The sequence below is a fragment of the Lampetra planeri genome, unplaced genomic scaffold (genome assembly GCF_965212315.1).
Source record: "Lampetra planeri unplaced genomic scaffold, kcLamPlan1.2.h2 scaffold_791, whole genome shotgun sequence".
Lineage (NCBI taxonomy): Eukaryota > Metazoa > Chordata > Hyperoartia > Petromyzontiformes > Petromyzontidae > Lampetra > Lampetra planeri.
In genome coordinates, this window is record NW_027615613.1 from 24221 (window position 1) to 38425 (window position 14205).

At 46.6% G+C, this 14205-nt stretch overlaps 3 protein-coding genes across 3 annotated transcripts; 2 read left to right on the forward strand and 1 right to left on the reverse strand.

Moving 5' to 3' along the window:
- The first annotated feature begins 912 nt into the window (after window positions 1–912).
- Window positions 913–2774, forward strand: NT5C3B (5'-nucleotidase, cytosolic IIIB). Its single transcript, XM_078624469.1, is given in 10 exon segments — window positions 913–918; window positions 1249–1347; window positions 1439–1508; window positions 1593–1639; window positions 1781–1866; window positions 1968–1981; window positions 1984–2056; window positions 2134–2296; window positions 2369–2569; window positions 2664–2774. Coding segments are annotated over 10 exon segments (870 nt in total).
- A 1179-nt stretch (window positions 2775–3953) lies between these two features.
- On the reverse strand, window positions 3954–7665 carry FKBP10 (FKBP prolyl isomerase 10). The gene is given in 14 exon segments (XM_078624471.1): window positions 3954–4123; window positions 4126–4138; window positions 4204–4367; window positions 4444–4586; window positions 4770–4959; window positions 5038–5183; window positions 5688–5877; window positions 5951–6038; window positions 6040–6075; window positions 6077–6098; window positions 6177–6304; window positions 6306–6367; window positions 6436–6581; window positions 7481–7665. Coding segments are annotated over 14 exon segments (1683 nt in total).
- A 1426-nt stretch (window positions 7666–9091) lies between these two features.
- Window positions 9092–12130, forward strand: P3H4 (prolyl 3-hydroxylase family member 4 (inactive)). The gene is given in 9 exon segments (XM_078624472.1): window positions 9092–9145; window positions 9147–9542; window positions 10212–10361; window positions 10438–10609; window positions 10699–10827; window positions 10916–11061; window positions 11342–11425; window positions 11980–12048; window positions 12050–12130. Coding segments are annotated over 9 exon segments (1281 nt in total).
- The last annotated feature ends 2075 nt before the right edge of the window (window positions 12131–14205 follow it).

Consider the following 14205-nt stretch of genomic DNA (forward strand, 5'->3'; position numbering starts at 1 on the left):
GTGACATTCTTAAGTTGATGAGGTGTCTGAAACGAAATGCCATCACATTTATGACCGTAATAAATAACACTGCAGATAGTGAGTGGAATAAGCTATGTACTTTGCTTTGCATGTGATAATCTGACATTGTGCTCTTAACATGGATGTCAAAAATGCTAAAGTCACTTGCAATTAAAGTTGTTTTACAAGACCAATGGTGGCATTGTGTTATTACTTCTTTGTTGGACGTCGTAATAAATGTATTACCTTGCAGTTATCAGAAATGCATTTTTTGTTGTTGTTTTGTTTTTAAGCATAGTAATAGTATGTCCAATAGTCATTGGTCCAGGTTGTGATACCATTTTCGACGATTTATATATTATAATTTTAGACACTTTTAGGGCACTTATTGCCTTAGTCTCCTGGGCTCTGTTTAATAAACCAGGGTCCAGGGAAATTCTCGGCGTTAAAACGGGTAGGAACCTCCATCAGGGCCTGGAGCTGGAGGGAGAACTGACGCGTCCCACCTCAACTTACTTAAGTGTTGCCTTCATGGTTCCTCACAGTATCGTAATTATTTAATCTTAAAAAGGTTGTGTTGCTCTTACTTACCCTTTAGACAAGACATGACTTACGGCTGCGTCTTTTGTTCATTCACACGTTCAAATTGGCTGAACTGTTTTCAGTCCATTATCACGAGCGCCAAACATTTCCTTGCGTTTAATATGTCGGTCAACTGCGCGGCTGTGGATTCCCACACTTTCGAAAGCAGGGAAGGCAGCGTCATTGCATAGATGGGCTTGCTTCATCAAAATAACTAACCGAGGTCCGCAACTGATGATTCATCTTTTCTCAAAATAACAATTGTGGGGAAAGCAACACTTCTCAAGAAAATGGTAATCTTATTCAGCATTTGTTTGGAGGTGCCAATAAATGGAGGTAGTCTGCACCGACGAACTTGCGTTTAAGCTAGCGAAGCATAGTTAGCATAGCCAACTTCTATTTTGTAGCTACAGAGTTTGCTGACGTGAAACCTCCGATATCCATCATTATTTGATCGGGAAAACGTCAGGAATTTGTAAATTCCATATGAGAGAGAGAACATGGCGCTATTGTCCATACATGGAATGCTGCAATTGCAATCTTCGTTTTTGAATGTCGCTAGCTCGCAACTTGACAGGCTAGCTAGCTAGCTAGTTCAAATGGCTAAACACGTCTTGTTTGTTTTGTTTTTGTCTTTAATAGCCTGTGTTATTTTTCTGTGCCTAGATTTCAGAGTTGTCCAACCCCTCGGTGTTGATGAGGGACCCTGAGAGGGTCCAGGAGATCCTCCAGTCAATGCTAAAGGCTGGTTCCAACACCTTACAGGTAGGCAGCACCCAGACCTCCGACAGCCAGCAAAGCATCTGTCTGCCGGGTGGAATGAAGAGTGTGTACGTCCGTGTCTTTCTCCACACAGGTCATCTCAGACTTTGACATGACTTTAACAAGATTTGCACACAACGGGAAAAGGTGTCCCACCTGTCACAGTAAGTCACCGGGAACGCTTGAGGTTGTTTGATGTGTACGTGTTAACGAATGACCGTATTATGTTTGATGTGAATCACCTACAGATATTCTTGATAACAGCAAACTCATCTCTGATGACTGTAAGGAGAAGGTAAGGACAACTCATTTAATGTTAAAGTGATCCAAATGCATCTGTACTTTTTAAGATCACTGATTATTGAAAACCATGTGTGGAATATGTGTAAAATATGCCTTATATATATGTATATTCTCATTGCTTTGTCTCCCTTAGTTAAAGGAGCTGCTGAACACGTATTACCCCATCGAGATCGACTCTTCACGGACGATAGATGAGAAGTTGCCCCTGATGGTGGAGTGGTGAGGAGAGAACCATTTGGGTCACTTTCTACAAACCTGTATGTAAACCTTTTGTAATTTACTAAGATCATCAAGTGTTTCTGTCCTGTTTTTTTTGAAAGGTGGACAAAGGCTCATAACTACTGGTCCAGCAGAAGATCAGGAAAGAGCTGCTGGCCATGGTGGTGCAGGAGTCTGACGCCATGCTAAGGTTCGTAAACCAGCTTCACTGAAGGGCCAGAACATTTGTTTGTACACGCTGCTCACGTAGCTGACGCTCCTTTTCAGGGAGGGCTACCAGCTCTTCTTTGACCACCTGTACGAGCACAGCATCCCTCTGCTCATCTTCTCCGCTGGGATCGGAGACATTCTGGAGGAGGTGATCCGCCAGGCTGGGGTCTTCCATCCCAACGTCAAAGTCTTCTCCAACTACATGGACTTTGACGAGGCTGTGAGTATCATTTGACCCCTGCAGCAGGATGTGACTCAGGACATGTTTCTGATGGTCCATGTGCTCACGCAGGGAGTGTTGAAGGCTTTCAAGGGAGAGCTGATCCACATCTACAACAAAAGAGAAGGCGCCCTGCTCAACACCGGCCATTTCCAGGAGCTGCGGACGCGTCCCAACGTGCTGCTGCTAGGAGACTCTTTGGGGGATCTGACCATGGCAGACGGGGTGCATAACATAGAGAACATCCTCAAGATCGGTTTCCTCAATGACAAGGTCCAAAACATGTTAATACTGTTGAATGCGACTCAGCAAGACGGCAAAAAGTCATTTTAACAATCAGGTGACTTGTTTTTTTTTTTTCCCACAGGTGGATGAGAGGAGGCAGACATACTTGGACTCATATGACATTGTATTGGTAAAGGATGAGACCTTGGAAGTCCCAAACGCTGTGCTGCTCTACCTCACTGGCAACAAGTGAGCTGAGGACTGACTTTCCCTTTTTTAAAATCACTGGACCTTTTCAGTGCCATGAATTACTGAGACCACTGTTCAGAAAGTGTTTTGTATTTCGTCATTTCTTTCATTGTATGCACAAGTCTTGGTTAGATAATTCCACCAAACTGTTCTCGAGTCATGAAGCCATTGTCACACTCTTTTATTTCTGTCTGTAAACCGCGATAGGACGACACTGCAAATGGCAGCAGACAGATTCCTGTGGTCTACGTCAGCATTTTATGTGTATGTGGTTCATGGGTGTCTTTTTTTTTTTTCTTCATTTTGAGGGACAGATTTTTTTTTTTTGATTTTTTTTAAACAAATCATGTAACGTTCTAGAAAAAACAATGCACACTTAGTTCCAGCTCATTTCAAAAACTTAAATGTTCCACTTAATTAAATTCTGTTAAAGGTTGGTGAGTTGTGAATTTGTAGCCACACATGACGGTGAATACAAATAAAAAGTATTTGTAAGAAAACGCTGCTACCTCATGCTAAGGTATCAAATCAGGATTTAGAAATAATTCACAAACCAGATGACATTTAATTGTGTGTCTTTGTCAGAAGTCAGAAACTCTCTCATACACCAGCCTGTCTGAAAGCTTCCCTTCATGTTCTCCTGTCTGAGTCTGAAATAAAATGTGGTTTCATGAAAACGTCCACCTGCTGTCATCCATGGGATGTTTGTAGATCAACAACTGTGTAAATAAAGAAGTTGCTTTAAAACAATAAAGCACTTTATTTAATGTTTCACAAAAACTATTTGTGATAGATTTTTTTTTCTTTTTTTACATTAATCTCTGTTTTTGTACAAGACAACCTGTACAAGTGGTTTTTCACCAGTATCCTGTCAAGGTGAAGGAGCTCTGCTACAACTTCAGCTAGTCATGAAGTGAACATGATGGTAGAAGATGAGGTGGACGAGCCCCGCCCACCCGCTCTGAGATCTCTGTAAAACGGTTTGTTCCCTGCAGAACGGATCTTCCTTTCTGTCACATTTTCAAGCAGCTTCTTCTTCGACACAGCTCACTCACCAGTTCCAGTGCAGCAGAGATTGCTCTGCTGCCCTTCAGCAGGGTTCCCAGGTCTGAAACATCTTCAGAATCTTCTAGAAGTTTCACAGTTGCGTGCTTCTGGTTGACGCCCAGACAGTCAGTGTCCTCTACAACTCATCTTGCGTCCTTGCCGGCACCTCACCCGAGTTGACTTTCAGTTCTTCTTCGGTAATTTTCCCATCTCCATTGCGGTCCTGGTTATTGAACATGTCCTTAATGATGCTGTTGGGATCCACTCCTGGCCGAAGACGACCTTTGCCCTCTTCAACTTGAGCATAATAAAGGCTGAAAACTGGACAAAAGAGGAGACAAAGTATATTTTTTTGTGTTGATTAGAGGAAAGACGTGAGGACTAACCTCCTCCACAGGAACCTCTTTGTCGCCATTGAGATCCATAGCAGGAAACAAGGGGTCGGGGTCGTCTCCCAGCCACACGAACATGTAACCTTCAGGCACGCCTTTCTGCAGCTCCACCAACTCCAACTGGAAGAATAGCACCGCACTCGCGGGCACTGCGGCAGCTGCCGACGACAAGATGCAGGGGAGGACATGTTGTGTCTCCTGTACCGACAGACGTGTGAGGATGAGGCAGCTTACCTCCGTTTTCACCGTGACCCAGGTGAGGAGGAACCAGCACCTCTCTCCTCTCGCCCACACACATGCCGCTCAAACCTTGTTCCAGACCAGGAATCACATTATTTGCGCCCAGAGTCGTAACGGAAGGTGACTCAAAGTGGTCGCTAGGAAGGGGGGCAGATACAATACAAACCATGAGAATGCCATACAGGCATTTGTGCGGTTGCCATGGATACATAAACGGAATCCTTTGTGCAGTTCCAAGCCCACTGAAATCCCGCAGTGATTACATGCAAGAGCCAGGAGGAGGATGCAGCGTAGCAGAGTGAACAGCAGAGGGGGCTCACGAGGAGTACAGCAGGGTGCCGTCCATCAAGGAGCAGTTGTAACGATACTGAATCAGATCATCGGCTCCGCTGGTCGCGTGGCATTCCTGAGGTCTGCGGGTCACTTTAATGTCAACGGGATCTTCGGGGTTGTGAAAGTCGATCACGTGGATGTCGAACACCAGCACGGCAGAACCGGGGATGAGGTCTTCTGCGGGGGCAGGGGTGGAAACGCAGCGTGAGCAAGTGGCTGCGGACGTCAAACCGACTCAAGCGACGTCACACTCACTGACGCCGTCTCCGCCGTACGCCAGGTGAGGGGGGACGACGACCCTCCTCTTCTCGCCCATACACAGCCCCTGCAGGGCCCGGTCCACGCCCTTGATCACGTAACCCATGCCGACGTACGTGTTGTAGGTGCTGTTCCGCTGGTAGCTGTCAAACGACACGTCAAGTTTTATTTTATTGTTCTGTGGTTGTTGCTGTTGACGTTTGTATTCTTATGAATATTGTCATGATTACTGCTGCTATTAGTATCATTACTATTTTTGGGTATCTTGTGTTTGTAATCCCATATTTCATGTTATAGTATAACAGGATATAGGACATTATGTTTTTCCTTCCTATAATATTACATATTATCATCATTTTTTTTATTGTATAAAATGATATAGCAATTGCATTATATTATATTTATTTAGAACACTAATTCCTCACAGTACCTCTTCCATCCAAACATGCACATTAGCACACACACTCAGACTAGTCACTGCCCTTAATGAAACAACTCTGTGTCTTTTGTTGATGATGTCCTGTTATGTTTGTTATATCTGTTTGTATATAAAAAAAAAAATCAATAAAATGTATTCTTAAAAAAAAAAAAAAGACACGTCAAGTCAGACTCGGTTTCACTAGGATGGGTGAGGTCAAAGGTCAAACCTGGAGTCGAAGGCTGTGCCATCCTGGAAGGTGCCGTTGTAGTGGTAACGGACGAAGTCTCCAATCGCCGTCCTGCGCGTGCAGCCCTCGGGCACCTCCTTCACCTCCACCGTCAGATCGTCTTTAAGGTTGAAGAAATCCACCATGAGCACCTCAAACACCAGCGTCGCCTGCGGAGGGACTCCAGTTCCTGTTGGAGGAGATGTGTGTCAAAGTACCAGGATGTCGGTCGCTGCCGGCCGACTTACAGCGTCAGCTCATACCGTGACCGGTCTGTCCGTACGCCAGGAACGGAGGGATGATGAGGGCACGGACCTCTCCGACACACATGCCCAGAAGACCCTCGTCCATCGCCTTTGATGAGGTCGCCTTGGCCCAAGTAGGTGTCCGTAGGTTGAATTCGTAGAGTGACTAAACAATGTCCAAAGTTGTTTATAAGAACTAATCCAGACCGAGTCCACTGTAGCCTCAGCGGGGTCGTGACCTCACCTGGACTCGAAGGTTTCCCCAGACAGCAAAGAGCCGTTGAAGTGGTACCGGACGAAATCGGATGCCGCAGTGGTTCGGTTGCAGCTTTTAGGTTTGCTGAGTGTGCGGATCTGCACATTATCCTCGGAGGTTCCAGATGTCCAGCAGGAGCACGTCAAACATCAGCACGGCGTCAGGAGGGATCACGCCTCCTGTCACACAAACACGGATCAGCACCGAGGGTCAGCGCTGACGGGCGTTCGCCCTCAACCTCACCCACCTGTTCCTATGGCCCCGAAGCCCAGGTGTGGAGGGATGAGGATCCTCCTGCGTTCATTGACACACATCCCCTGAAGGCCGCGGTCCATGCCGGCGATGAGTCTGCCCGAGCCCACCTGGCTGATGAAGGCTTTCCCCCGGTCGTGACTAGAGACGGTGAGAGTCGGGTCACCTAAGGCCTCTGGACTCATCATTTCATAACCAGACTCAGAAAACACTTTTTTGAATTTGAATTAACATTGTTGTTGATAGTCAAATATTAATAATATTAATAAATATTATTAAAAAATCATTAGCAACCTTGTTACATAAGTCACACACTCTGAGCGCTTGTTCTTCATTATTTCAGAAGTTAAAAAAACCCCAAAACACCCTCCATCCCTGGGACTCGAACCTCCAACCATCCAGTTAACCACTAAACACATACGTGTTATATTGTGTTATATAACACATATATCTATATATCTATATCATATATGATAAAGAATCCTTCAACAGATTCCTGGATCCAGATGGTTCCAGCTTCTACCATCATTTAATCATCACTGAACATTTCAATAATTCCCTTCATAACGTTCAGTTATTTAGTCAGTTTAGTTTTAGTGAGTTATTTTACTGATGGACAGACGTTGGCGAAAGCATCAGGTGATATAATAATAATAATAATAATAATAATAATAATAATAATAATAATAATAATAATAATGAGGGTTCAGTGATTTTTTTTTAAGTTACGTTTTTTTCGTCTGTGCAGAGGTTCATATGTTTTTCTGTCCGGGTCATAGTTTCCATGAACCAGCTCCATTGTGATACTATACATCAGACTGACCAGTCACAGTAGAACTATTGCATTCAATGACAAGTTGAGTGCAGAAAAAGAGAAAACGTGGACGTGGTGCAACGCAGTGTTGGTTTAGTCCGAATCTCTCCCTTTCACTCATTCTGGAGTTTCTGTACTAACTTTGCAGACTATGTGCAATTTGCAATACATTGTCAGTACATGCAAACAGTTGTATAAGTGAGATACTGTCACGGACAAACTTCACCTGGAGTCAAACGTCTTTCCGTTTGCGTGGAGAGTTCCGTTAAAGTGATAACGGATGAAATCTTCCGTTTCCACCTCTCGTGAACAGTATTTGGGGATGTGGTAACGATCCACGACGACATCCAGGAACGTGTCGGTGCTGCAGCGCACAGTCACGATCGGAAGAAAGAATAAAACCGAAAACATGTCGAGGGCTGCGGGAAAGAGTCTCCGTCTGCGGACTGATGCGTGAAGACACGCAGAGGAAGAGAAGCACCGCCGGAGCTTCCGTCAACCTGAGGTTTTAGCACTTCCGATTTCAAAACAAAAGTCGAATCTAAAAACCGTTCAATTTTAATTGTATAAGCCAACACTTGTCTCGATGGTCTTGGCCATGATCAAATGCCCTTTTCACTTTCTTTGCTCTAGGTCTTGGTGTACAAGTGGCACAATACGCCCATGTTGTTTGTCATAATGAAGAATGTAACTTCCGTCTACACCGTGCGTGTGCACGTCAGCTTGACTTCTCCAGTGGGTCCTTGTTGCCCCGAGCCGGAGGAGGAGGAGGAGGAGGAGGAGGTGTGGCCCCTGGACCCCCACCCACTTCTTAACTCTGCAAACGTGTAATTCCTGGTCCAGGGACCAGCATGAGACTGTCTTCGTGATTTCACTCACGTATGAGAAGAACCGAAAAATGATGACGTCAGCAGATGATGATTCTCTGGCGTCTACAGTTCAATCAGTCACTTATCCTGTTCTTTATGTCCTAATATGCAACAAATGTGCAAAAACGCCATTTGTTGATAAAAAAAGGCAAACACAAGTCTGCCAACAACAACTACAAACAATGAAAATTATTTACGATTATAAATGATTTATGAATCAGCTCTTGTCTGAACTTGTGCTTTTGCTTGGAATTTTTGGAACGACACACTGAATAGACTGAAGTGGGTTTAAAACTACTTTTCCATGTTTCTTTGTGATTGATATCTACTCTACAAGATGACAAAACAATATCAAAATATATATCGCAGGTTAAATGTCAACTTTCATGTATTCTGGTCTGTCATGACCCTGGTAAACTTTCTTTAGGACCAAACTCGGACTATGACGTATTTATCAAGCACACGAGACTTAATGACATCTATGCCGGAAGTAGTAACTGTTTTTTCAAAATAATTGTTTGTCTAAACGCAATGAAGTTTTTTTTTTTTTAAATAAAACCTGTTTGAAAGTACCAGTGATTTACTAGTCATATCAGCTGACAAACCTTTATCAATAGTATTTTTTATAAATCCCTTGTACATTTGTAAATGCTGAACGTCTGCAGATTTTTGAACTTATTTTACATTGTGTCATTGAACTTTTTTTTTTTTTAAATTTCAATTAGCACTTTCTTTACTTGACACAAATACGAAACGCTTTTTAAATCAACAAACGAGTGCAGCTTTTATTCCCATAGTCTTCACCGGATGTTGTCGTTGTCATGCTCCGAGCGGACACGACCCACCGACCAACCAACCAACCCACTAGAGTACGTGCGGACACACGGGACCTTTGCCTGGGAAAGACAAGGAGAAAGTACCTCAGTATCCATCTGAGACAAGACCGGGCTGATCCGTGGAAGGGAACGATGCTCCCGGTCCTCCTCCTCCTCCTCCTCCACCTCCTTCTTCTCCCGGCTCTGGGTCCCGGCCCAGTATGAGCAGTACAGCTTCAGAAGTTTCCCTGAGAAGGACATCATGCCGCTGAGCTCTGCGTACGGTTACGCGCTGGAGCAGTACGCGGCGCAGAACTGGCAGGAGAGCATCAAGTACCTGGAGCTCAGCCTGCGGCTCCACCGGCTGCTGCGGGACAGCGAGGCTTTCTGCGGCCGCAACTGCAGCTCGGTGAGCCGGGACAACGACACGCTGTTCGCCGACAGCAGCCTCCGCGTCGTGCGCCACATCCTGCTGAGGGCTGCGTGCCTGAAAAAGTGCAAATCGGACTTCCCGGTGTTCCGACTCGCGCACCCGAAGAGAGACTTGCTGGAGACGTTCGAGCAGAGGCTGCCGTACCGCTACATCCAGTACGCGTACTTCCAGGTGAGACAGACGTAGGGTCACCGTGGACACGTAGGTATCACTCGTAGGACACGCACCGACTGCGCAGAAGTGGATTAATGCGCAGAAAAGTCGCTGCCGCCGATACGTTGGCGCAGGATTCCTCTCCTGCCACTTTGTTGCGCCCCCCCTGTCGACCTGGATCTGAGCATGTGCCACGTCCCTTCCAATGCCCCCCCCCCCCCCTGTTCTTCTCGGTCAGGTCGAGTTTTGCAGATGTTTGCTCCCGGTTGTGGATTTTCTCATAAATCCCCGTGGACCCCCCCACCACCTCCACATTTTCACTCAGAGCGTTGTCAGATGACCTCTACTAAACGTTTCAAACCAATAAAAGATGCGTCCACAACGTTGATACTCTAATTAGACCGGGACAGAACGAACCGGATGTTCCGAAGTAAGAGATGACGTCAGTAAGCTCTGACGTCAGTCTGCTAGGCGATTCATCTGATTGTTTATTGACTCTCTCTTCATTTCCGGTGTTGTTAAACCAAATCAAAACAGATGTGGATAACTTTATTACATCACCCTCAGAGGTGTGATCGTCTTCAGTTCACATCCAGTGACATTTCCATTCTTTTTTAGCCTTTGTTACCTGTTTATCTCTGCCCCCCCCCCCCCCCCCGCCCCCCAACCCTGTCTCATTATCCTCAGATCAACAACGTGGAGAAGGCCGTGGCGGCGGCCCACACCTTCCTGAAGAAGAACCCCGACGACCCCCATTTGACCAAGAACATGAACTACTACAAGACCCTGCTGGACGTGGACGACCACCTCACCGACCACGAGGAGCAGCCGTACGAGGTCGGTATCTGCGCGCCGCCGGGCCGGCCGGCCGTCCCGCTCAGGTCAGACTCATGGAGGCTTCTCCGCCGTGCAGAGCGTGTTCCTGAAGAGCGTGCTGCTCTACAACAACGGGGACTTCAGCAGCAGCGCCCGCCACATGGAGCAGGCCGTGACGCAGTACTTTGACATCTACGACCTCTGCTTATCTGCCTGCGAGGGCTCGTACGAGATCTTGGAGTACAAAGACTTCTATCCCACGCTGGCAGGTGAGTGGACCCGAGCGGCCGCGGAGCCGGTCGGGCTCGGCCGCGGGTGACACGCTGACGTCTTCTCCTCCCCGTGTGACGTCCCTCAGACCTCTACTCCGATGCGTTGAAGTGTAAGGTGAAATGCGAGGAGCAGCTCACGCCCAGCGTCGGAGGCTTCTTCGTGGAGAAGTTCGTGGCCACCATGTACCACTACCTCCAGTTTTCCTATTACAAACGTAAAAACGACACCGACGTCTCTGGGTTTTGCATCGAGAGGGGGCGTCGTTGTCACCCGCCGCTGTCGTTTGTGTGCTTCCCTTGCAGTGAATGACGCGAAGAGCGCCGCCCCGTGTGCGGCGAGTTACATGCTCTTTGACCCCGAAGACCAGGTGATGCAGCAGAACATCGCCTACTATCGCTTCTACCGGGAGCAGTGGGGACTGGTGGACGCTGACTTCCAGCCCCGGCCTGTGAGTGAAACTCTTGACTCTGGCAGCGATAGGTGTCCGTACGACAGGGAACCAGGACGTCAGCACCGTTTCGAGGTGATAATTAGACGGCCGCACGCCTGTAAACACACACTGGAGCTCCCAGCTGCAGTTTGGCAGTGGCACGGACCGATAAATCTGTTTACGTCCTGAAACGGACCCAATTTTCTTTGTCAAGTGACTTTGGCTGTGTGTGAAACATTGAAGGCGTCCAAACAGATCTACGCTGCTTTGAGCTGGTTCCTTCTCTTTGTCTGTGTAGGAGGCCTTGAAGTACTTTAACCAGACAACCAAGCAGAAGGAGATGCTGGAGTTTGCAGTGAACTACCTACAAACAGACGATGAGGTAAGTTCAGTCATGTTACAGCACGCTCGTCTCCATTTGATCCATTTGATCCATTTGATGCAGAGGTGAGATGAGGACGTGCTCAGATTGTAGCTGCAAAAATACGCTGAGTGCATTGAATTGAAAAAAAAGTCTAATGATCCTTTCAGGCCTTGACCGTGTGTATACACACACACACACACACACACAAAGAATTTTCTTCACAGATTAAAAAAAAAAAAGATTGTGGGGCACGTGACCAGGTCAGTCAGATGTCATGTGGTGTTCAAATGAACCGGCAAACGGCGGCGGAGGTCTCAGACATGACGGCATCACACTGGGAGAAAAGAGCAAAGAAAGTTGAAAGTGAGAAAAGGAGTGGAAGAGAGGACTGGAGGAGGGGGTGGCGGGGTGCTTTCCACCGGTAGTGTGTGGTATGTGGCTGGGAGGTGTTGGCCACAGAGACCTCGGGTCAGCCCCCCCCCCAGCTCGGTAGGAGCACCGACAGGGAACCATCCAGAGAACTGTCAGAGCCAGAGCGTCTTGTTGTTTGACTGCGAGTTTGTCGCCTCCAGGACATAGTCACCCCCGAGGAAACGGCCTCGTCGAACTCGGCGCATCTGGACGCTGAGTTTGAAGGCATGGGGGGACTACGAGGAGTCCTTCCTGGCCGAGTGGTGGCAGGAGCCCAAGACGAAGTGGGACACCGGGGAGGTTGCAGACTGATGTCTTGTCCTTGGATGTGAAGAACACGTCCTCATCCAGCTCAACCGGCCAACGGCTGCTGCAGTCGGTCTCACCGGCCCGGTGATTCTGCAGCTGAAGAGTCAAAGGTCATAGGTTTTATGTTGATCCAGGTCCGATTGACATGTTCCGTCTTGGCTGTCATCAGCCTGTTAAAACTGACGTTTCTTTGTGTTCATGTTTTATTTAATGAATGAATGAATAAACAAGGGCTAATTCCTCTTTTCTTACACGGAAACGACTGATCGGGATGTTGGATGGAAGTCTCAGCGACAGATTTTAAAACACCTCAGTGCTTTTGTTGTATGAGAAAGACGAAAATAAATCTATTTTCAAAAACACACCCGCTCCTCTCACAGCGACAGCACCAGTCTGGGTGGGTTTCCTCCGGGTGCTCCGATTTCCTCCCACAGTCTAAATACAAGCAGTTACTTTTACTGCAGGCTGTAAATTCCTCTTACGGTAGGTGTGAATGTGATTGGTTGCCTCTGTCAGCTCTGTAAATGACAAGCAAACACCCCGGTGACACCCCCCACAACCCCCTCCCCAAAATAAAATAACGATATAATAGATGAGGCTTTTTTTTTTTTTTAAACCCGACATGGAAGCAGTGTTTAGTATTTGCCATCATTGTTTTATCAGTATTGTATTGTGGGAGTATGTGAACATGACCCACACAGTTTGGGGAGGAGGGGGGGTCAGGTCCGTTCAGTTTTTGGCTGCATCCATTTACATTAGTGACAAAACGGGGGATTTGTTAATATCCATCAACAGGGTAAGACAACAACTGTGTGTGGAGAAACATCAAATGTCAAACTGTGTCAGTGCGTCAAAAACACGATACGCTGGGATTTACAGTGAGAGTCGGAGGTGCAGCCTCATGTTATTTCAGTCTTTTATTTTCCCTTCACTTTAATCCATCTACAAACCTGCATTTCTCGTTTGTCTCAGTTCAAAAAGATAGCGTCTAAAAATATGGGCTAAGATGCAATTTCTCTTTTTTTTCGCTCAACATTAAACATGGTCAAACAGGTTGTATTTGATACCAGCTCTGTACATATCGGAATAAGAACAAGACATGTGCATCTGCCATAGTGCAAAGCTCAGACGACGGCTCAGACAAGCTGCCTTCTCACTCCCAGGCTCAGTCTCTTAAAACGAACGTACAGTGGGTGGATCCATGGCAACATTTCTACAAAATATCTAAGACGTTTCTGTTTTGTGGCTGGGATGACGAGAACGACGCCGACACGGCTAAGCTCGTGCGCCACACTTAAAGAATGCGTGTGTAGATTTGCAGATGCAAAGAAAGTAATAGCTCTACAGACAAAAACAGATAAAACTCAGTAGCTGTTAAATAATTTGGGATAACAGTGCATTTAACATTCTCTTGCACATATTTACAGACGGGTGTGCATACAGTTTGGCAAGTGCAAGTGTTTTCTGTAGATAAAGGACATAAAAACTATAACTTCTTCATTAATGTGCTGCGATCCGGGTGTCATGACTGCATTTGACAACAGGTCATGGGGGGGGGGGGATTTAGTACACTAGAGGTCAAACATGTGACTCTTCAGGTGCGCATGCACACACAGGATCCTCGGTGAAAAGTTCAATAATCCTGTTAGTTTCCTGTTTTTATCCAGCAGAGAGGGGGCGCTCTTTTCAGTCCGATTTACACACGTAAACATTATGAGCTGTGAATTTGGTGCCGCAGGTCAACAGGCACCATGAACTCATTACGTTTCCCACTCTGCGTCACACTTTGGCCTCAGACATGTCTTACTGGCTTTAAAGGGATCATTTGTATGGAAGCTTACGGGTTAGGCCTGCACCATCATGTCCTCTGCAGCTATTTTGTTCCTTAAGAGGGGCAGTGATTGAAATGAGCCTCTGCTCCAACCTCCATCTTTTCACCCAGCAACAAACAACGATTGCATTCCACAACACAAGCGTCCTATGATCCCATTTTCCCTGTAGTTATACTTAAAAACGTGACCATAGGCGACTTATCCTAAGGAAGGTAGCCTTCTGTCTTGCCATGCAGTGGAAACCTC